The sequence below is a fragment of the Hyperoodon ampullatus genome (genome assembly GCF_949752795.1).
Source record: "Hyperoodon ampullatus genome assembly, chromosome: 4".
Classification (NCBI taxonomy): domain Eukaryota; kingdom Metazoa; phylum Chordata; class Mammalia; order Artiodactyla; family Ziphiidae; genus Hyperoodon; species Hyperoodon ampullatus.
In genome coordinates, this window is record NC_136917.1 from 34903723 (window position 1) to 34925223 (window position 21501).

At 57.0% G+C, this 21501-nt stretch overlaps 1 protein-coding gene across 7 annotated transcripts; it reads left to right on the top strand.

The window, feature by feature from the left end:
• Positions 1-10065: 10065 nt before the first annotated feature.
• HOOK2 (hook microtubule tethering protein 2) lies at positions 10066-21433 on the top strand (the record flags this gene model as incomplete). Of its 7 annotated transcripts, none has more annotated exons than XM_079703574.1 (22): positions 10066-10110; positions 10631-10716; positions 10786-10858; positions 11813-11863; positions 11953-12085; positions 12180-12247; positions 12755-12817; positions 13141-13221; positions 13318-13478; positions 13564-13704; positions 14960-15161; positions 15455-15565; positions 16240-16327; positions 16713-16782; positions 17486-17623; positions 17717-17804; positions 18003-18037; positions 20009-20091; positions 20172-20275; positions 20442-20552; positions 20621-20692; positions 20781-21433. In XM_079703574.1, the coding sequence occupies 22 exons, from the start codon at positions 10066-10068 to the stop codon at positions 20928-20930; spliced, it is 2154 nt and encodes a 717-aa protein (XP_079559700.1). In that variant the 3' UTR covers positions 20931-21433. The 7 variants fall into 7 exon arrangements, with proteins under 7 accessions (XP_079559700.1, XP_079559702.1, XP_079559701.1 ...); XM_079703576.1 differs by having other exon boundaries at positions 20451-20552; XM_079703575.1 differs by having other exon boundaries at positions 20175-20275.
• Between the last annotated feature and the right edge of the window lie 68 nt (positions 21434-21501).

Below are 21501 nucleotides of genomic sequence, written 5' to 3' on the forward strand. Positions count from 1 at the left end.
GGGAACCCCTCCAGAGCCCCTTCCCCAGGAATGTGAGAAGGTTTAGATGGTGAGGCTTCCAGTTAGACTTAAGGTGGGACTTCCAAGCAGATAGGCTGTGAGCCACTAGAACTAGAGGTGAGCTCAGTCTCTCCCTCTCTCTCGCTCTCTCTCACTCAGAGAGAGTGTGAGGCCTCTGTCTTTTGGGAGCATGGAAGTTTCTTTAGGGTAGAGAGAGGCTGAGGGAGGGGGGCTAGCCAGACTTCGTAGGGCAAGCGCAGAGCTCACCAAGTGTGGAGGAGAGAAGGAAAACGAAAGAGGCAAAAGAGAAACTGAGCTCTGTGGGGGCTGGGGGAAGTCCAGCAGAGCAGTGGCTTTGAGGAGGAAGGTCCCACTAGAAGCTGGGGGTGTCCCCATCTTTGGAGGGTGCTTGTGATCCCTGGGTACCCCCTCTCCTCCTCCCTTGCTTGAACTGCTCCCCTCCCCCGCCTCAGGCGCAAGGGAGATTCCAGTGGCCGCTGAGTCTGGCAGGCAAGCTGCCAGGCCTGTGTCTCCTGCCCATGCTAATAACTGCAGCTGACATCTGGCTGGGCCCTGCGGGGGCGCAGCGGGCAACGTCAGGGGGCTGGGCAGGCCTGGCTGGAGGGCAGCATATCAGGAAGCCAACCTGCAGGTCCCACGGGCCAGGAGGCCACAGTGAGTCAGCCCTGACCAGTGCTGAGGCTGCCCATGCCAGGAGAGTCCTGGAGAGAGGTGAGACTGGCCCAGTAAGGGTAGAGATGGAGGCCAAGGACCCAGCAAGGAAAAGTGGATGTATGGGGGATGGGGGTCAGGGCAGGGAGGGATGCAGGGTTAGAGTCATGCAGACAGCACGACTCAGAGACCCTTAAGATAGGCAAACAGACTGAGAAACAATAATAATAATATTTATTTATTATTTATTTTTTTTTCCTTTTTTGCGGTACGCGGGCCTCTCACCGCTGCGGCCTCCCCCGCCGCGGAGCACAGGCTCCGGACGCGCAGGCCCAGTGGCCATGGCCCACGGGCCCAGCCGCTCCGCGGCACATGGGATCCTCCTGGACCAGGGCACGAACCCGCGTCCCCCGCACCGGCAGGCGGACTCCCAACCACTGCGCCACCAGGGAAGCCCCAATAATTATTATTTTAGTAGCTAACTCTTATATGCCTCTTACCATGGGCCAGGCACTCTTCTAAGTGGTTTACATAGAATAACACATTGCCTGCTTCCAACAACCGAGCGAAATGCATGCTATTTGTAGCCCCATTTAACAGACTAGAAAACTTAGGCACAGGAAGGTAAGGAACTTACCTGCTATCCCACAGCTATAAGCACTGGAGCTGACCTAGAACCTGAGCTGTCTGGCTCCAGAGCATTAGCCACTTTTTATGTGGATAATGACAATCAGAGAGGCATTTATGCAGTGCCAACTGTATGCCAAGCTCTGCAGGCCCTTTCATGAAGGGTCTCATTTATCTGGGCTTGGGCACAGGGCAGAGGGCTGCTGGTGTGTTTGGGGGCAGGCCAGCATGCTCTCTGCACGGGTGTTTGACCAGGGGGTGGGGATTGGGCCAGTGAGGGAGGGCGGGGGCCCAGCTAAGCTGGTACAGCCGGTTCCAAGCCCCTGCCAGTTTCACCCTTCTAGCCTGGGTGCCACCACCTCATGCCGCCCCACTGGCGCCAAGGCTAGCCGTCCCTGTGAGGAAGGTGTGAGGATAGCCCCCTCCTCCGTCTGCCCTGGGTGCCCAGACTAGCATCTGGGTACTGCCCAGGCCCTGGGCTCCAGACCAGCATCTGGCTGAGGAGTCTGTGCCTAGGCTTCCCTCCTGCCCAGGGGCCTGGGGCCTGGGGGACTGGATAAGGAGGAAGTTCTCCCACCCCCACCTACAGGTCTCTCTGGGGCTTTTGGCCTTGGCAGGAGGGACTTCTCCTTCTTATAAATAGCCTGGCGACCCCCCTCCCCCCCCCGGCCCACTGGCCGGCAGGGCCCTCACCAGGAAACTGGGCTGGGGGCTGTCTGTGAGTCAGCCAGTGGGCAGGCCAGGACGAGAACCCGCAAGTCATAGCACCCAGGCTCCCTCGTCCCTGCCCCTGGGTGTGGACAGGCAGCTGGCAGGAAGAGGCTGAGGATCAAGGAGGCCCTCCCCCAGGAACCCCTGGCTTTCCAGTCACTTCCCTCCTCCACCTCTGTGGTTTGGGGGGTCCCTCACCCCTCTCCTAGAGAGGAAGCTGCTCGGTTTTCTTGGAAGCAGGAAGGAGAGTCTGTCTCCTCAGGCTGACTCAGCTGGGCATGAGGGGAGTTTCCCACAAAGCTGTTTCTGTGCCCCCCACTGCTGGCGAGGTCTTGGGGGGCCTGAGCATGGCTGAGATCCCAGGTGCCCCATTTACGGGGGATGTGCTGAGAAAACAGGCCCACACCCCACCAGGGACTGAGGCTGCTGAGCTGGGCCTCCTAGGGGAAGTGACAAACAGCAGGCCGGGGAGCGGGGCGGGGTGGGGGGGCGGTGGTTGGAGAGAGGAAGCACCAGGATCTCTGGGTAGGGGTAGAGACTGGCTGGGAAGCCCAGAGCCCCGCAGCATGGTCCAGGGGCACGTGCGTGTCTGGTTGGCTGTGGGTTAGTGTGTGGCTGGCCTGTCAGGACGTGTGAGAGTGCATGTGAGGCCTGTCTTCTCAGGGCATGTGTCTGTGTGTTGGCCCAACACTGCAGGGGTGTGTAGGACCTGCCTGCTTTGGGGGGGTGGTTTGGGAGGGGTTAGTGTGTGTGTGAGTATACGTATGGTCTATGAAATAGGTTGCATGTGGCTGGCCTATGTACATGAATGTAGGTTGTTTTGGAGTTCATATGGCTAACCTATTCGTGTCTAGTGTGTATGTGTGTCTGTGTGTGTGTGTGAGGTCCATGGCTTGCCTGTGTGAGGTCTGTGAGTGTGAGGTCTGTGGCTGGTGTGTGTCTGTGGCTCATCTATGTGTGTGTGTCTATATGTGGGCTCTGTGGCTGGTGTGTGTGTGTGTGTGTGTGTGTGTGTGTGTTAGCCAACAGGTTCTGTCACGGTGTCTCTGTGCCAGTGTGTTAGTGAATGTCCGACTGTGGCCTGTCAATGCTTCTCTGCGTTGGGTGTGACTGTCTGGCTAGACCATGTGTGTGACTGTCAGTCTGTCTGCTTACATCTGCCCAATCTGTCGGAGGGTCTGACGTGCGTGTCATCGGTGAGGTAGTGTGTATCTGTAAGGCCGACTTCTGATGTCCTCAGAGCATCTCTGAGTGTGTGTGCAACTGTGGCGGGAGATGGGGGGATTCTGTTATGGTCTGTATGTGTCCTTCCCCATAGGTTGATGTATGTCCATCTCCCATAGGTTTATGTATGTCCATCTCCCATAGGTTGATGTATGTCCATCTCCCATAGGTTTATGTATGTCCATCTCCCATAGGTTGATGTATGTCCATCTCCCATAGGTTTATGTATGTCCATCTCCCATAGGTTGATGTATGTCCATCTCCCATAGGTTTATGTATGTCCATCTCCCATAGGTTTATGTATGTCCATCTCCCATAGGTTGATGTATGTCCATCTCCCATAGGTTTATGTATGTCCATCTCCCATAGGTTTATGTATGTCCATCTCCCATAGGTTGATGTATGTCCATCTCCCATAGGTTTATGTATGTCCATCTCCCATAGGTTTATGTATGTCCATCTCCCATAGGTTGATGTATGTCCATCTCCCATAGGTTTATGTATGTCCTTCCCCATAGGTTGATGTATGTCCATCTCCCATAGGTTTATGTATGTCCATCTCCCATAGGTTTATGTATGTCCATCTCCCATAGGTTTATGTATGTCCATCTCCCATAGGTTTATGTATGTCCTTCCCCATAGGTTTATGTATGTCCATCTCCCATAGGTTTATGTATGTCCATCTCCCATAGGTTTATGTATGTCCATCTCCCATAGGTTTATGTATGTCCATCTCCCATAGGTTTATGTATGTCCATCTCCCATAGGTTTATGTATGTCCATCTCCCATAGGTTTATGTATGTCCATCTCCCATAGGTTTATGTATGTCCATCTCCCATAGGTTTATGTATGTCCATCTCCCATAGGTTTATGTATGTCCATCTCCCATAGGTTTATGTATGTCCTTCCCCATAGGTTGATGTATGTCCATCTCCCATAGGTTTATGTATGTCCATCTCCCATAGGTTTATGTATGTCCATCTCCCATAGGTTTATGTATGTCCATCTCCCATAGGTTTATGTATGTCCATCTCCCATAGGTTTATGTATGTCTCTCTTGCCTCTGAGTATCATTTTTGAGTTGGTGATCTTGCTAGTGTGTGTTCGTGTGTGTGTGTGTGCGCGCCTGTGTTGCTTTCTCGTGTGTCAGGATCTGACACTGTGTATGAACATCTCTCGTGCAGCTCTCGGGGAGCCTGCACTGAAAGTGACTGTCCCTTCTCTCTGAGTCTATCCACATGCATGTATTGCCCGTCTGTGTCTGACACACAGTTCTCAGTGTGTCCGTCCTGCCTGTGTGTTTCTGGCCTGTCACATTTGTCCTAGAGTGCCTGTGACCATGCCACAGTCTGCCAGGCTGTGTGCTTCTCACCAGAATGTCAATGTCTTTCTGTATTTGTGTCTGTCAGTGTGTCCATCTTGCCTGTATGCTGAGTTGATTTATCTGTGTCACTCACTCCCTGCCTTTATGCATCTGGCCTGTCGGTGTCTTTGTGTGTTTGGCAGCATTTCAGTCTTCCTCTTGAGTCTGCCCTGTCACTGTCTGTGTTTGACAGCCGTATTGCCCAGATTTGTGTCTGACCCTGTCAGTGTGTCCCCGGTTGGCAGTCTCTCTGTGGCCAGGGTGACACGGGTGTCGTGTGTGTGACTGTGTATGTGTACACTCCTTGCCGCCCCCCCCAAGTCTGGCCACCCTGGGCCATGTTTATTCTGCCCCCAGCCGATTTCTGCCCTGCCCGGGGAGGGGCTGACCCTCCGGTCTGTCCAGCCAGCAGTCCACAGCCAGCAGTCCACAGGATGTTCCCGAGACGCTGTCTCCGCCGACATCCCCTCCCTTGGGCCACCATCGGGTCAGGACCCAGGCGTCCAGGGCGGTGGGGGTGGGGCCGCAACGTGGGGGGGGGCATGCCAGGGCCCCGGAATGAGGGTGAGGGGTGGGGAGGCGACGGGCCCAACAGGTTCCGCCTCATTCCTGCCCCGCCTCTCACTTCCTGGGTGCCTGCCCCGGGCAGGGGGTGGACGGGATGAACCCCATGGCCTCAGAGCGCCTGGGTGGGGCATGGCACGCCCCACAAGGACTCGCTTCTGCTGGTCACCCTGACACCCAGGCCTGAGAGACAGGAGGAGCCTGGGTCTTTCTACCGGCCAAGCCCCCTCCCTGCTCCTCTGCCCAGCTCTGGGAACAAAGCGTCCCATCTATTATTCACTTAATCCCACAACGCCACAATAAGTGGGTCATAATTATTCCCCATTTTCAGATGGGGAAACCGAGACCCAGAGAGCAATGAGGGCAGAGGCAGGATTTGAACCCAACCCTGTATGCTACCCAAGACCCCCAGCCAGCTCACCAACAGCCTTCCCTCCCCTCTCTAAAAATGGTACATGTGGCGTGGAGTATGAACCCAGGCCCCCACGAGGCCCGGCTCAAGGGGGCGCCTGGCTTGCTCTGAGTCAAAAGGGGCCCCTGGATGAAATGAATAAGAAAACGGCTTTAACCGTTTCATCGCCAATGGGCTCTGCAAAAACTTCCTGTGGGCTACGGGGGAGGGGCTGGGGGCTGGGTTCCCGGAGGGTTGTGGGGTAGGTACTGCCAATTCAGGGGTGGGGGAAACGGCTCTAGTGACCTTGGCAAGGGATGTCTAAGGGAAGACACCAGACACCGACCCTCGCTGGAGGGAAAGCCCCACCCCTTAAGCTCTAGGCCCCCAGTACTCGGTTCTCAGCCCCCACTGCCTGGAGGGGGGGGTCTCAGAGTCCGCAGCCCCCTCCCCAAGGGCTTGAGTCACACAAGGGGAAAGCCGCGAGGGGTGAGTCACGGGGTGGAGAAGGGGGAGCGAGGTCGGCTGCGGCCAGGGGACCCTCAAGCTGGCCTGAGTCACGCACGCCAGGGCCTCGCTGACCCCAGCCCCTTCCCCGGAGACCAGGAGGCCAGGAGCGGGCAGCGCATTGTCGGTGGAATACGGAGCTGGAGGAAGAGCGGGAGGGGGGGAGGAAGCACGCGCCCGGCCGCGCGGGAAGCTCCGGTTTCCATGGTAACTGGGGGGTCTCTCAGCTCGATGGCGGGGTTCCTCCCTCGGCAGGGACGGTCCCCGCGCGCTGGGGAAGCCCCTGCGCGCTCTCTCGAGGGGCCACAAGTTTCAGATCGGGCAGGAAGGGGTTAACGGCAGCCCCCTCCCGGGTTTCACCCGCGCCCAAAGTCCCCGGCGGGGTGGGGCTGTGCCCCGCGCTCCCCCGCGCGCGCCTGACCCCCGCGGCCGCCCACGCACGCACGCAGCTAGCCCATCCCCCCGCGCTCGCACGCACGATCGCGTCTGGCTCCACGCACGCAGCGACCCCCGTCGTGCCTCACGTCACGCACGACGCACGCGCCCCCGCAGCGCCGGGAGGGGCCGAGAGCGGCAGGACTCCCGGCGCTTGACGCCCCCCCAGCACATCACCGCCTCCTCACGCTGTCTTGTGTGACTTTGACACCCCCACACACACAAGGTCACAAACTATCAGATCCACAGTGTCACACGGACACAGGATACACCTGCCAAACATTCACTAGTCCAGCCAGCTCCGCAGCGAACGTGGGCAGGGTCACACCGTCACACACCGTTTGTGGTAGGGCCATCTTCATACACAGATAGGTGGCATATACAGACACTCCGATAAAGCCACACCAAGACAAAGTAAGACACAGATAAAAGTCTTGGACCTCAGGACTCCAGTTGTCACACAGCCACTCCTCTCACATGGAGATTGTAGAGGCACAGAGACACATGCTGGGGACGGACACACGACGGTCATGCTGTCACGCAGACATCACAAGTAGGGCACATGAAGTAAAGTAGGGTCACAGACACAAACCCACAAGACCACACACACAGGGACACCAGATTGTCTCGGGGACATGGACAAACCAAGGACAAACATGACAGGCTCATGCTATCACAGAAAAACACATAACGGAGAGAAAGTAGGACACGGTCACAGAAACACAACCTAAATCCATACCGAAGTACTGATTGTTACACATTCACTTCTCACACAAAGAATGACCTAGGGATATAGACACACAGCAAGGTCCCATAAAGAGAAGCATGTGCCCTAGTCCCTGACAGCACCCCCCCAAAACCACCAAATCACACACACATAGCCTGTTGGGTGAATTCCCAGGCCCCCAAGACACAGGTAGATGCAGACACATAGGCCTGTACACACACAATCACAGACCCACCATCTCACACCTACATAGATGTGAACACACTTCACATGGACTCAGAGACACATATACAGACCCGGCGAGGGGGTCAGGATGGGAGTCCTGGTGGAATGTCAGTGTCTGGAGAGCAGAAAATCTGCCAGAGTCCCTCATGGTATGGGGCATGGTGTCCACCCTGAGCTTGTGGTCAGCCCTGGGTGGGGAGGGGCACCATTTCCAAATGTGTGAACCTAGGGTCTCCATCCCAGCTCTCAAGACTGGGTCTCTGCCCAGATGTGAAGGCTGGAGGGGGTGGACGGGGGTCCAGCTGTGGCCGCAGGGAGGGGTTGAGTCACCCACTTCCCAGCAGTACAGCCCAGGCTGGGCCCAGCTGTTCCTGGAAACAGACAGGAGGGGGTGGGGTCCCCAAACCAGCTGGGGGCTGCTGGTCCAGACCTGCACCCTGTCCTTAATGGAGGTCTCCAGATCATTCCCCAAACTTTGGGGCTCTCTCCACCGAAAGTGGGGGATTTGAATCCTTCCCCCAAATAAAGGATCCCTGCTTCAAAATGAGGGTTTGTGACCCCTCTCTTTGGATTGAAGGCACACTGATGCCCCCAACAGTGGGGTTCCCTGCGTCACATAATAGGGATTGCTGCTCTTCCCTGCCAACGTAGGGAGCTCCCTTTCCCCCCAAACATGAGATTCCTTGCCGCCCCAAATGGAGGGTTGTGACTCCTCCCCCAAAGCGAGGGCACCCAGACCTTCCTTTAAATCTGGGGACTTTTGGGTCCCTGAACATCTATAACGCCTATAAATATCATGGCAACGTTAGAACAATTCAAGTCCATGCTCCGGATATTTAGATTCCTCCTAAACATCAAGATCCCTGCGGGTTTTGCAAGTACTGGGGACCCCACTCCCAAATATTTGGCAGTCCTAGCATGTCTCCCAACTTTGGGCAACCAGGTCCTCTCACAAATAATCCCAGCCTCCTCTCCTTGTAACAGCCATAGTTCCGGCTCACCTTCCATTTCTGCCTGGTGGCAGGGGGTCTCCGCTTCCCCTTACTGGCAGCACCCTCTCCTTAGTGGGTGCGGGATAAGGGAATCAGCGGCGGCTGTTCTCACGCCCGCCGCCGTAAGGCAGCCCTGTCCGGAAGCCGGCACTGCTGGCCCTTGTCCCCTTCCTCCCTACTCCCCCCACTCCACTCTGCTCCCAGGGGATGGAGGCTGAAAACAACTCGGAAGGGGATGTGGGGGTGTAGACGAGTCTCCAAGGCCCCTGTGTGCGTGCAGTTGTGCGTCTGAGTGGGCTGTAACCTGGAGTCTGGTGCTAGAGTGATTGTGTTCCTGCGATGGTGCGGGGATGGGGGGAGTGCGGGGGGGAGGGGGGAGCTGTAGTCATCCTGCTCAACCCGCTCGGGGGCAGGGTCGCCGAAGCCAGACTCTGGGTTGGAGGGAGCAGCTCCCCGCCCCTCAGACCTAGACCCACCCCCAAAGCAGAGTCCGCCCCTCTCTCTGGGTACAGCTAATAACCTCTAATTACTGCTCATTACCTCGCCCGCTCCGCAGGGGAGGGACAGCCGGGGAACTCAGGCGTCAGAGGTCCGGTGCTTTACCCCCTCCCTTAAAGCCGGATCCACCCAGAACCTCTGTTTCCTCGCCTGCGAACCGGGAATTTAAAGAGCACTTGCCACCTAGAGTCGTGGAGATTTCAACCATCTATATATTTAAATCGCTTAGCGCAGAGACTGCATTTTGTAGGCACCCCATAAATGGTGACTGCGATTTTATTGTTAACTAGTATTGCTAGCACTTTCCTTTAAGCCCCCTTCACTGCCCAGACGGGGTCTCAGAGTGGGCCCATCCTTTTCCCCGTAGGCCGCGTTCCTGCTATCTAGGCGCCCCGGGTGGGCTGTGGCGACCAGGGCGGCCCCGTCCTCGGTTCTGAGGGAGGAGGGCCCCGGCGCGGGGCTCAGGGAGGGGAAAGGGCAGGGAAAGCTCAGTGGAGGACGGATCCAGTCTAGGCAAATAAGTCTGTCCATTACGCAGGACATGTGTCTGACCCATCCTGCCGTCGACTTAGGACCCGAATCCCCTTGTCTACCCCTGGGCAAGACTATCTAGTCACCTACACTGGGAAGAACCCTTTAGTGTTCCCCCTCCAAGTCCATAGAATATATTATGACCTGCCCCTCTCCTGCGCAAAGGCTCTGATCATAATGTGGCTAGACAGCAGAATTTCTTTCAGCCGAAGGGAAGGGATGCGAATGCGCCTGTACAACAGGGTGGGGCAGCTCCGCCTCTGATGAAGAGGAATGACGGTGAAGTCTCCGCTACCCCAAAAAGAGCTCGGGGAGGGGGGGAGGCGAAGCCACCCTTGGGATGAGCAAAGCTGGCCCAGACTGACCCCTAGCGGCAGGCCGGCGCCCAAATGCTTCCCGGATCTAAGATGGCGGGTCTGAAGCCCTGAGCTGGTGCCGGGAGGAGATCACGTGTCTAGGGCGGGGCCTGCGTTTAGGGGGCGGGGAGGCGCTCTAGGCCGAGCGGGAGGTCGGGGCTGCGGGCGCTCGCTGGTGGCGGATCTGGACGCCGCTGCGGTGGCAGGGCTCCGCGGCCGGGGTCGAATCCAATCGGGAGCCATGAGCGTGGACAAGGCCGAGCTATGCGGGTCTCTGCTCACCTGGGTAGGTCGGGGGCGGGGCCAGGGACAGGTGTACGCCCTCTCTTCTCGCCCGGTAGCCCCGACCTTGGCTCTGTGCACCCTTCCGTCCTGGGGCAGGGAGGAGGAAGGGGTCGTCGGCCTGCCAGGCCGTTGCACTCTGGCCTGAGCACCTGACCCGTCAAGTGGCAGGTTTGCGTGTAAAGAGCAGGTGAGGCCACGCCCCTTCGTGGCTGGGTCATGTGGGGCGAGGGCACAGGTGAGTTGGCCTGGTCACGTGGTGCCTGTGGGAACCAAGTGACTCGTGGTCTGCCCTCGCCTGGTCGCGCGGGGTTTGTTGGGCAGAGGTATAATGAGGCCACGCCCCCTCCGGTCCGTCCAGGTGAGCAGAAGCCACCCCCCCACGGAGCTGGCTTGCTGGAGCAACAGGCCAGCCCCCACCCAGCATGTGAGGGTCCTACCGACCGGAAAAGTCTGTAAAAGGGGTTTTGTTCCGTGGTCCCAGGACCTGATAATGCCTGTTGCACTTTCCTCTCCCCCACCAGTTGCAGACGTTCCATGTCCCGCCCCCCTGTACCAGCCCCCAGGAACTGAGCAGTGGCCTCGCAGTAGCCTATGTGCTGAACCAGATGTGAGTGGGGCTGAGGGGGAGGGTCCCAAAAGGGTCCCCCAGCAGCTCATCCCACCTTCTCACCCCCAGAGACCCTTCCTGGTTCAACGAGGCATGGCTCCAGGGCATCTCAGACGACCCAGGTCCCAACCGGAGGTTGAAGGTGACAGGTGGACTCATGAATGGGGGACAGACTGGTGAAGAGTTGATCAGGGAAGGGTCAGTTAGACATGTCCTGGGTGATGGATAAACAGATCTGGACAGGAAGAGGGACAGATGTATGGTGACCAGCCAACTATGTATTTATTCCTTCATTCTTCTATTAAGCAGGCCTGGGTGTGCAGCAAGGAATAACACAGACAAAAACCTGCATACACAAACATTAACATTGACTTCCAATGGCAATTAGTTCTATGAAGACAATAAAAGCTGGGCCATGAGAGAGAGCAACTGAGAGTGGGTTGGGTGGTTACTCCAGATGGGCTGATCTCCATGTAAGATTTGGAGGAATAGCATTCCAGACACAGGGAGCAGCAAATGCAAAGGCCCTGAGTTGGAAATAAGCTTGGTGTGATCGAGGAATGGCAGGGGGGCCAGAACAGAAAGCCAGGGGGCAGGAATGGTAGATGAGATCATCAAGGGCCTGGCAGGCTGGAGCAGGGAAGATAGATTCTATTTTAAGTGCTGTGTAAAGTCACGGAAGGATTTTAGTAGAGGAAAGACACAAACCTGGCTTGGGCTTTAAAAAACTCCCTCTGGATGCTTGTAGAGAAATGGAGGGGTGGGCAGCAAGAGTGGAAGCTGGTGCAATAATTCAGGTGAGAGATGATGATGGCTAGGGTCAAAGTGTAGTGGGGCAGGTGGTGAGAAGTGACTGGATTCTGGGGACACGTGAACAAGATGGGCAGGTGGGTAAGAAGGGCAGGCAGCCAGACAGGTCACTCCTAGGAGAGGGGACATACAGACAGAGAATGGAGCTAAACAGGATGAGATGACCAGGGACTGGGAGGCGAGACAGAGGAAAAAAAGAATGGGCTAGACAGATTCAGGGTGGGGGCTGCTTGGCCCCTTCTGGGGGGATTTAGGACCCTGGACACAACTCCTTGCCCCTCCCCAGGTCAACAATCTGAAGACAATCTTACAGAGCCTGGTGGAGTACTCCCAGGATGTGAGTAACTGTAAAGGGATTTAGGGGGTTGGGTTGGGAGGAGGGGGGATCCGTGAGCCCCTGATACCCCTTCCTCCTCCCATCCTCAGGTCCTGGGGCATCCCATTTTGGAGCAGCACCTTCCAGATGTGAGCCTCATTGGCGAGTTCTCAGACCCAGAAGAGCTTGGCAAGCTGCTTCAGCTGGTGCTGGGCTGTGCTATCAGTTGCGAGAAGAAGCAGGGTATGGGAGGTTAGGGGGTCCCTAGGGGAAGACCTGAGGAAACCCTTCTTGCCCTTCCACCCTCCATCTCAGTCTCCCCCACCTTGACCCCCAGAGCACATCCAGAGAATCATGACGCTAGAGGAATCAGTTCAGCATGTGGTGATGGAAGCCATCCAGGAGGTAGGTGGGTATGCCCACTGTAGCGAGGAGCTTCAGGGGAGGGGACATCTCCAAGGCAGCTGGGCACAGGCTCTGCCCTGGTAAGGTCTGGGCTCTGTCTGGAACTCAGCTGGCCAGATTTCCCTGTCCCATGTGTCTGCCAGCGTCCCCCCCCCAGCTCTAATTCACAACCTAGCACACTAAAAGGGCCAGGCCTTGGAATTCCCTGGTGGTCCAGTGGTTAGGACTCAGCGCTTTCACTGCTGTGGCCCGGGTTCAACCCCTGTTTGGAGAACTAGGATCCCACAAGGCGCGCAGTGTGGCCAGGTGGCCGGGGAGGGGGGAAGGACCAGGACTCCCTGCGTGCTGGACACATGGGGCAGCCTCTGGGCTGGGGTTATTGGGGAGGACTGGCTTTGGGGACAGGAGGATGGAGTAGTTCTTAGGCTGGATTGTAGAAGCCTTGGAGGCTGCCCTCAGAGGGCCCAGTTCATCTCAATGTCCTCCCACTGCACCCCCCCCCTCCAGCTCATGACCAAAGACACCTCTGACTCCCTGTCACCGGAAACATATGGGAACTTTGATAGCCAGGTAAGGGGTGGGGACCTTGTTAAAGGTCCAACCCCATTACTGATTTTCAGGGCTGCCTAAGGAGCAAGGGCTTGACCTTAAGCCTGTAAACCACTCCCATTCTCCAGGGTCCTATCCTCTTCCCTTGCCAGGTCCCCAGGGTTCCTGAATTGCCTTTTCTCCAGTCCCCTCAGGTCCCAGCCCTCTCTTCTTAGATCTTGAGGGTTTCTTGGCTCCCTCCTCTCTGTCCCTGAAGATCCCGTCCTCTGTTTCCCCATTTTCCTCCCCTGGATCCCTGAGTTTCTTGTCTCTTCCCACCCTCCCCCCTCCACTCCTCTCATCAGTCCCGCAGGTACTACTTCCTGAGTGAGGAGGCTGATGAGGGTGACGAGCTGCGGCAGCGCTGTCTGGACCTGGAGCGGCAGGTGGGGTCGAGGTGGGGGTCCACAGGTGCTCCCAGGGCAGGGTCGCCCGCATAGCCCCTCTCCCAGCTCCAGCTCGTCTGTATGCCCTGCCCACAGCTGGTACTCCTGTCAGAGGAGAAGCAGAGCCTGGTTCAGGAAAATGAGGTGCTGAGGGAGCGGGTGGGCCGGTCCGAGGGTGAGGGCACCACCGGCCTCACCTCCAAGAAGCTGCTGCTGCTGCAGTCCCAGCTGGAGCAGCTGCAGGAAGAGAACTTCAGGTATGGTCAGTTGGAGACACGGCCAGCAGGCCAGGGGACTGGGGCAGGCACAGTCCCTTCATGTGATGCTTCCCCCATCCCCCAGGCTGGAGAGCGGCAGGGAGGACGAGCGCGTGCGCTGTGCCGAGCTGGAACGGGAGGTCGCTGAGCTGCAGCAGCGGAACCAGGAGCTGACCAGCCTGGCCCAGGAGGCACAGGCCCTGAAGGATGAGATGGATGAACTTCGGTGAGTGGCAGGTCCCCACCACACACCCCCATTGCCAGAGTGCCCCTCTGATGCCATAGTACTTCTGTCACCCCCAAATTCCTAGTGGGCACCCACAATGCCCTGTTGACTCCACAATACCATCCTGAACCCCACTGCACTATCCTGGAATCCACCATGTCCTCTGAACAACACCAAATTCCCTGGATCCATGGGGCCCCCCAGGACCCCACAGTGTCCCCCTGTTATCCCACATTGTATCCCACAAACCTTATAGCAGGGGTCGCAAACCCCTGGGCCGCGGACTGGTTCCGGTCTGCGGCCTGCTAGGAACTGGGCCACACAGCAGGAGGTGAGCAGAGGGCGAGAGAGTGAAGCTTCATCTGCTGCTCCCCATCGCTCCCCACCACTCTCCATCACTCGCATTATTGCCTGAACTATCCCCCTACCCCCCGCCGGTCCGTGGAAATATTGTCTTCCATGAAACAGGGCCCTGGTGCCAGAAAGTTTGGGGACCGCTGCCTTATAGGATCCCTGTGACCCCAGCAAGCCTAGGGGTCATAATGCTCCCCAGACCCCACTGCACCATTCTGGGTTCCATCATGCCCCAGCATCCCGTGGTGCCCTCCAGGACCCCACAAGGCAATAACTTTGCCCCTGGTGACCCCTCTGTCCCCCCATCACATGACTGTACCTTCTTATGACTCCACAGCATCCCTGCAAGCACAGAGTGCTTGGTAGGCCCCCATAGCACCCACCCCTCAACCTCACTGTGCCTTCTATTGCCTCAGAGGGCTCTCCTGTGACCCCCATGGCATCCCTGTAATGTTAAAGGGCCCAATGAGCCCCTACCATACCGTCAAGAGCCCCACAGTGCTCTGCCTCAAAGATCCCCCATGACCCCACCACGGCCCCTGCACCCACAATACCCTTGTTAGGCCCACAGCTACATCATGACCCCAAAGTGTCTATGGGGGCTCCTCAGACCCTCTGGGCCCCATCATTCCCCCTGTAACCCCACAGTCATTTTTGTGTCCCCCAGATTCTGATTTTGACCCTGGGCTAACCACTGATGTTTAGGGCTCCGTTTATGCTCCCTAATGATTCCCCCAACACCACCAGGCCCCGCTGACTCCTGACCCTCATGACCCATCACCTTGAACCCAAATGCCCCAAGGCTGACCTGACACCTTCCCCTGCGCTGAGGGCCTCGCATCCAGGCTGAACCCTTGACCTCAGACCCCCGCCTCCTCTTCCCACTTGCCCCCGCCCCCAGGCAGTCCTCAGAGCGCGCAGGGCAGCTGGAGGCCACGCTGAGCAGCTGCCGGCGCCGCCTGGGCGAGCTGCGGGAGCTGCGGCGGCAGGTGCGGCAGCTGGAGGAGCGCAACGCCGGCCACGCCGAGCGCACGCGGCAGCTGGAGGAAGAGCTGCGCCGGGCCGGCTCCCTGCGCGCCCAGCTAGAGGCGCAGCGGCGGCAGGTACGGGCGGGGGCCTGGACCTGGACTGGGGTGGGGGCTCCTCTTGGCCGGCCGCTGACTTTAGCTCAGCGTGGTGCTAAGTCTTTCCACCCAGAGTCTGCTCCCATTTTTATATAGAGGCCACGCCCTTTAGTCCAGCCAGCTCCTCCCTAGGCTTGTAAGCCCCACCCCTTCTCTTAAGCCTCCTCCTCCAAGTTCCCTCAGCTGGTCCCTCTGGCCCCGCCCTTTCACCTTGTACTCAGTCCCTGCCCCTCCTTCCCACCCTGCTGTCCTCTCCCCTCTCCTCTGTTTAGGTTCAGGAACTGCAGGGCCAGCGGCAGGAGGAGGCCATGAAGGCCGAGAAATGGCTATTCGAGTGCCGCAATCTGGAGGAAAAGTATGAGTTGGTGTCAAAGGAGAAGGAGGTGAGGCTGAGGTCCCTCCGCCCAAGCCCCACCCTGCCCATCGTGGCAGAGCCCATTCCCTAGGACAGCAGTCCCCAACCTTTATAAAAAAATTTTTAAGGGAATTTTATTATTTTATTTATTTATTTTTGGCTGCATCGGGTCTTCGTTGCTGCGCGCGGGCTTTCTCTAGTTGCGGTGAGCGGGGGCTACTCTTCATTGCGGTGTGTGGGCTTCTCACTGAGGTGGCTTTTCTTGTCGCGGAGCACGGGCTCTAGGCGCACGGGCTTCAGTAGTTGTGGCACGTGGGCTCAATAGCTGTGGCGCACTCGCGTAGTTGCTCCGCAGCATGTGGGATCTTCCCGGACCAGGGCTCGAACCTGTGTACCCTGGATTCTTAACCACTGCGCCACCAGGGAAGCCCAGTGGTCCCCAGCCTTTTTGGCACCAGGGACCGGTTTCGTGGAAGACATTTTTTCCACGGACTGGGGGTGGGGGGCGGTAATGCGAGCAATGGGGAGCTATAGGGAGTGGCAGGCGAAACTTCACTTTCTTGCCCATCGCTCACCTCCTGCTGTGCGGCCCGGTTCCTAACAGGCCGCGGACCGGTACCGGTCCACGGCCCAGGGGTTGGGGACCCCTACCCTAGGAGACCGATCCAGCCTCAAGTGGCCTGTTGCATCCCGTCCCTCCAGCGGCTGCTGGCAGAGCGGGACTCCCTGCGGGAGGCCAATGAGGAGCTGCGCTGCGCCCAGATGCAGCCTCGTGGGCTGACCCAAGCTGGTGAGTTGGAGGCCCATCCCAGGGCCTGGGAGATGGCTGGCCTGGAGCCTTACCTGGCCTGGTGTGCTGTTAGGGCAGGCAGAAAAGGCAGTGTCCCAGGGCTTGTCTAGGTTGGGGGCAGAGCTAGACCACGCTGGAGGGAGGCTAGAGTGGAAAGAGGTGACATGGGCCGACAGAAAGCAGGGACTGTCTATCGGGGCTCTGGGTGGGGCAAAGGCAAACCCAGGCCAAGGATCGTGGCTCCCTGTCATGCCAGGGGTGGGGTTTGGGTCAAGTCAGCCTTTTGGCCGAAGTTGAGCCCCCAGAGATGCTTCTCGGAAAGAGGATCCTAGGGATGGGGACAGGAACTGTGCAGCCATCTGAAGACTTTTCACGCATTCTCCAGACCCCTCACTGGATCCCACCTCACCGGCTGTGGAAAACTTAGCAGCCGAGATCCTACCTGCGGAGCTCAGGTATCCTGGGGTCACTCAGAGCTCTGGCCCCACTGGGGCCTGCCAGTGCCCACCCTCAGCCCCGTCCCCAGTACAGGTATTTACCGCTAGCCAGGCCTACTCAACTTGGTTCCCAAGTCCTAGCCGGTCTTCTAGGCCCACTCACTCCTAATTCTGCTGTTACCCGGCCAGGGCTCTAGCCCTGTTGGTGGCTCACCTCTTCAGGATCCGTCCTCAGTGCACAAATTAGATCCAACCCATCTGTCTCCACTCCCCAGGCAAAAATCCGTTGCCCCAGCCCTGCCCACATCGGGTTCTGCCCCCAGGATACAGCCCTGTCCTCAGTATATTCCCTGCTAGGTTCACTGCCCTGTGCGCTGCCCGTAAGAACTCCCACCCCAGCTTTTCTCTTTTCAGTGTCTTACTTTCCGGCAGCCGCCTCTCAGTGTTCTAACCCTCTCCTGTAGCCCCACCCTTCCCTGGCGCCACCCCCAGACCCAGCTCATGGCTCCGCCCACTTTGCCCCCCACCCCCACCGGCGCTCCTCCCACCCATGCCTAGGCGCTTTCCCCTGTACTCTAACCCTACCCCAGGGTCTGGCTGGGCTCTTCCCCCAGGGCTCTATCCCTCTCCTGGCCCCGTCTGCCCAGTTTCCCTGCTGGAGCCTTGGTAGGCCTGAGTGGTGACCCATGTCCCGCACTGCTCACTCCTTCCCGGTCCGCAGGGAGACGCTCCTGCAGCTTCAGCTGGAGAACAAGCGCCTGTGCCAGCAGGAGGCGGCCGACCGGGAACGGCAGGAGGAGCTGCAGCGCCACCTGGAGGACGCCAACCGCGCGCGCCACGGCCTGGAGATGCAGCACCGGTGAGGACCCACCTGGCGGAGGGGGGCCTCTCACACGCTTGGAGGGGGGCTGAGGGCGGGCGCAGGCACTAAGTGGGCCCCCCACCCCTGCAGGTTGAACCAGCAGCAGCTGTCGGAGCTGCGGGCCCAGGTGGAGGACCTGCAGAAGGCCCTGCAGGAGCAGGGGGGCAAGACTGAAGACGTGAGTGCCCACCTCCTCCCTGCCTGGCCCTCCTTTGTGGCCCCCAATAACCCTTCTCTCTCTCCCCCCTGCTGCCCGATGCCCCGTGAAGTCCATTGTAAGTACCTTGAGCCCAGGGTGGCACCCCCTACCCTCAGTCTGGAAAGAGGTTGGGACCTCTGGAGCCCTCACTCACCCAATGCCTCTTCTCTCCTCCAGTCAACCCTGCTGAAGAGGAAGCTGGAGGAGCATCTGTGAGTCCCAGAGTGGGGGTACTCTTGGTGGGGGGAAAGGCTGGGGCAAAGGTGTGGGGGGTGGATCCGGTGTCGATGGGGAGCTGTTGATGAGGAAAGGGAGTCTGAAGGGTCAGCTCAAGTGGGGCCTTATAGACTAAGGGAAGGCGTATGGAATGTTTTGGGGGAACAATGGGGAACCACAGAGGAAATTGCAACAAGGTTGTGTGACAAAGTAATAGTCACCTTTTACTTTTGCATTGTTAAAAAGGAAAGTTGTTTTTTTGTGTTTTTCATTTTTGGCCACACTGTGTGGCTTGTGGAATCTTAGTTCCCCAACCGGGGATTGAACCTGGGCCCACAGCAGTGAAAGCTCCGAGTCCTAACCCCTGGACTGACAGGGAATTCCCAAAAAAGGAACTATTTAAAAAAAAAAAAAAAAAAAAGAAAGAAACTATTTTAAATAGCTATCACGTTTATAGTTTAAAAACCAAAATGTATACTGAGCTATACAGAAATAAAGGATATACCTCTGAGTCCTCCCTCATCGACTCAGTTTCCGCCCCAGTCCACCCCCATTTCTATTAGTTTATTATGGAAATCCTTCCAGAATTTTTAAAGCAGATCCAAATGAATATGAATATAGATTTTTACTATCATTCCTTATTTACATAAAAAGTAGTGTAATATGTGCACTTTGCTTTCCCTACTTAACAAGTTAACTGGATAAATTTCTCCATAGGAATAAATAAAGGGAGTCCTTCTTATTTTTTTTCAAATATAGCAGCCTTTGTCAACTGGGGTTCCATGAGGGAAGTAGGCCTTACAGAAAATTATTTTCGTGACTATTTTCTCAGTTCTGCCAAGGATGCAATGAAGCTAAGGTCGACCCGGAACACAGAAAGTTATTTCCTTACAGAGGATGGATACCTGGAAGCATTAGGGCTTACTTCTCCTGTAGAATTCTGGTCCAGAAGGCCTGGCCTATAGCATTTTTTTGTAATATCATAATGTGTTTAACTCATTCTTTCTAGGTATTTGCAATTTCAAGCAATGTAACAAAGTAAACCTTATATATGCATCATTTTGCTTGTGTGCAAATATATACAAAAATGGAATGGGTGGCTCCCAGGGTACATGCCTTTGTAATTTTAGTAGACATAGCCAGAGGTTCACTATTAGATGTTACACCATGTTCCATGTCCAACACATGATAATAGTCTCACCTACAGGAATCTTTGGGGTTTTGCCACAGGTGGCAGAACTGTAAAGTATTAGCTTGCATTTCCTTTCCTTTTTTAAAAATTAAAAAAATTCTTAATTTATTTTTGGCTGCGTTGGGTCTTTGTTGCAGCACGCGGGCTTCCTCTAGTTGCAGCAAGTGGGGGCTACTCTTTGTTGCAGTGCGTGGGCTTTTCATTGCGGTGGCTTCTCTTATTGTGGAGCACAGGCTCAGTAGTTGTGGCTCGTGGGCTCTAGAGCACAGGCTCAGTAGTTGTGGCGCACGGGCTTAGTTGCTCTCTGCAGCATGTGGGATCTTCCTGGACCAGGGCTCAAACCTGGGTCCCCTGCATTGGCAGGCGGATTCTTAACCACTGTGCCACCAGGGAAGTCCCGCATTTCCTTTTGTTTTATAAGAGATTTGCATTCCAGAAAGATGCCTGGCTGCTGGGTAGAGAATGGAACTGAGGGGTTGAGAATAGAGGGGGCTGGCAAGGGATGATGGTGCCTGGACCAGCGTGTGGGCTGTAGAATGGGGAGAAGTGGACAGATGGGAGGGCTGGTCCAGGGGCCACCTGATGAGGGGTGTAGAGGGTTGGGACTCTGATGGCCGAGGAGATGGTGGGGCCAGCGCACATAGCCCCCAGGCTTGGGGTCAGGCAGAGAGGTCTGCAGGGACACTTCTGGCTGGCTGGGAAGCCTGTGGCCACCACTAGGAGAAGAGAAATGGGCCCAGAGCTCAGCCTGCTGCTGCCGGTCCCCTGCCCGCAGGCAGAAGCTGCATGAGGCAGATCTGGAGCTGCAGCGGAAGCGCGAGTACATCGAGGAGCTAGAGCCCCCTGCCGATAGCAGCAGTGAGTGGGACTGGGTGGCCGGCTGGGTGCAGGGAGCCCCGAGCTTGGCACAGAGCTGAGGGCCCACCTTGTTCCCCCAGCAGCCCGGCGTATCGAGGAGCTGCAACACAACCTGCAGAAGAAGGACGCGGACTTGCGGGCCATGGAGGAGCGGTACCGCCGCTACGTGGACAAGGCGCGCACAGTGAGGACGGACGCTGGGTGCCCTACACGCCTCCTGCCGAGGCTGCTGCCTCCCATTGGTTCATGCCTCCTGCCCCCACACCTGTCATACCTAATCATGTCACAGACATTTACACCACGGCCTGTGAGGCCAAGGTCACCCTGGCTGTGTCTTCCCCAACCCCTAGGTCATACAGACCCTGGAACCCAAGCAGCGGCCACCTGGGGGGGCTCCTCCGGAACTCCACACCCTGAGGACACAGCTCCGGGAGCGGGATGTCCGCATCCGGCACCTGGAGGTGGGTGTCCTTATCCCTTCTCACTGTCCCCAGCATGTCCAGGTCCTTGACTATTGCCTCCTTAGCAGATGGACTTTGAGAAGAGTCGAAGTCAGAGAGAGCAGGAAGAAAAGCTGCTCATCAGTGCCTGGTATAATATGGTGAGTGCACCGTTGCCATGGCTGAAGTATTGGGTGGGGATGGGGGTCCTGTGGGCTCCCCTGACTCCAACTATGCCCCTCCCTCCAGGGCATGGCTCTGCAGCAGCGAGCCGGGGAAGAGCGGGCACCTGCCCATGCCCAGTCATTCCTGGCACAGCAGCGGCTGGCCACCAACGCTCGCCGCGGACCCCTGGGACGCCTAGCACCCCTGAACATGCGCCCCACTGACAAGCACTGATGGATCTCAGGATCCTGCCACCTGCCCAGCCAATCGGCTTAATCCACCCTGGATTCCCCTGACTCACGTGGGGCCCAGCATTATGCCTCAGCCAGTTGCTTGAGAGCCTTGAAGTCATAATCTCTGCCCTTTTCTGTCCCAGGTGGGATGAGAGTGCAGGATGAGGCGGGAGGCAGGAATGGGCCTATTCTTTTTAGCAATGTGATTCTTATTCTTGATTTTAGTGAGCTTCCAGGGGAGAGAGTGATTTTATATTTGAGAAGAAAGATAATAAAGACTTTCAATCTGACTTGGCTGGACTCTGGGCACTGAGGGGAGGGAGAGAAGGTAGGCCGGGGGCTTAGGTCACTGCTTTTAAGAAAATCCTAGCTTGTGTTCTTACTAAAGTGTGAGTGACCGATAGCACCCAGTAGGAAGTTGGAATCATGTCTGTATCTGTGTAACTGTATGTGTGTGTGGTGGGTTTTGAAGAAGCTTCAGACAAAAATCCCTACCTCAGGAAGCTGTCAGTTCAATGGAGACAGATAACAAACAAAACAGATAAAATATTTGATGTGAGAAGTGCTACAGA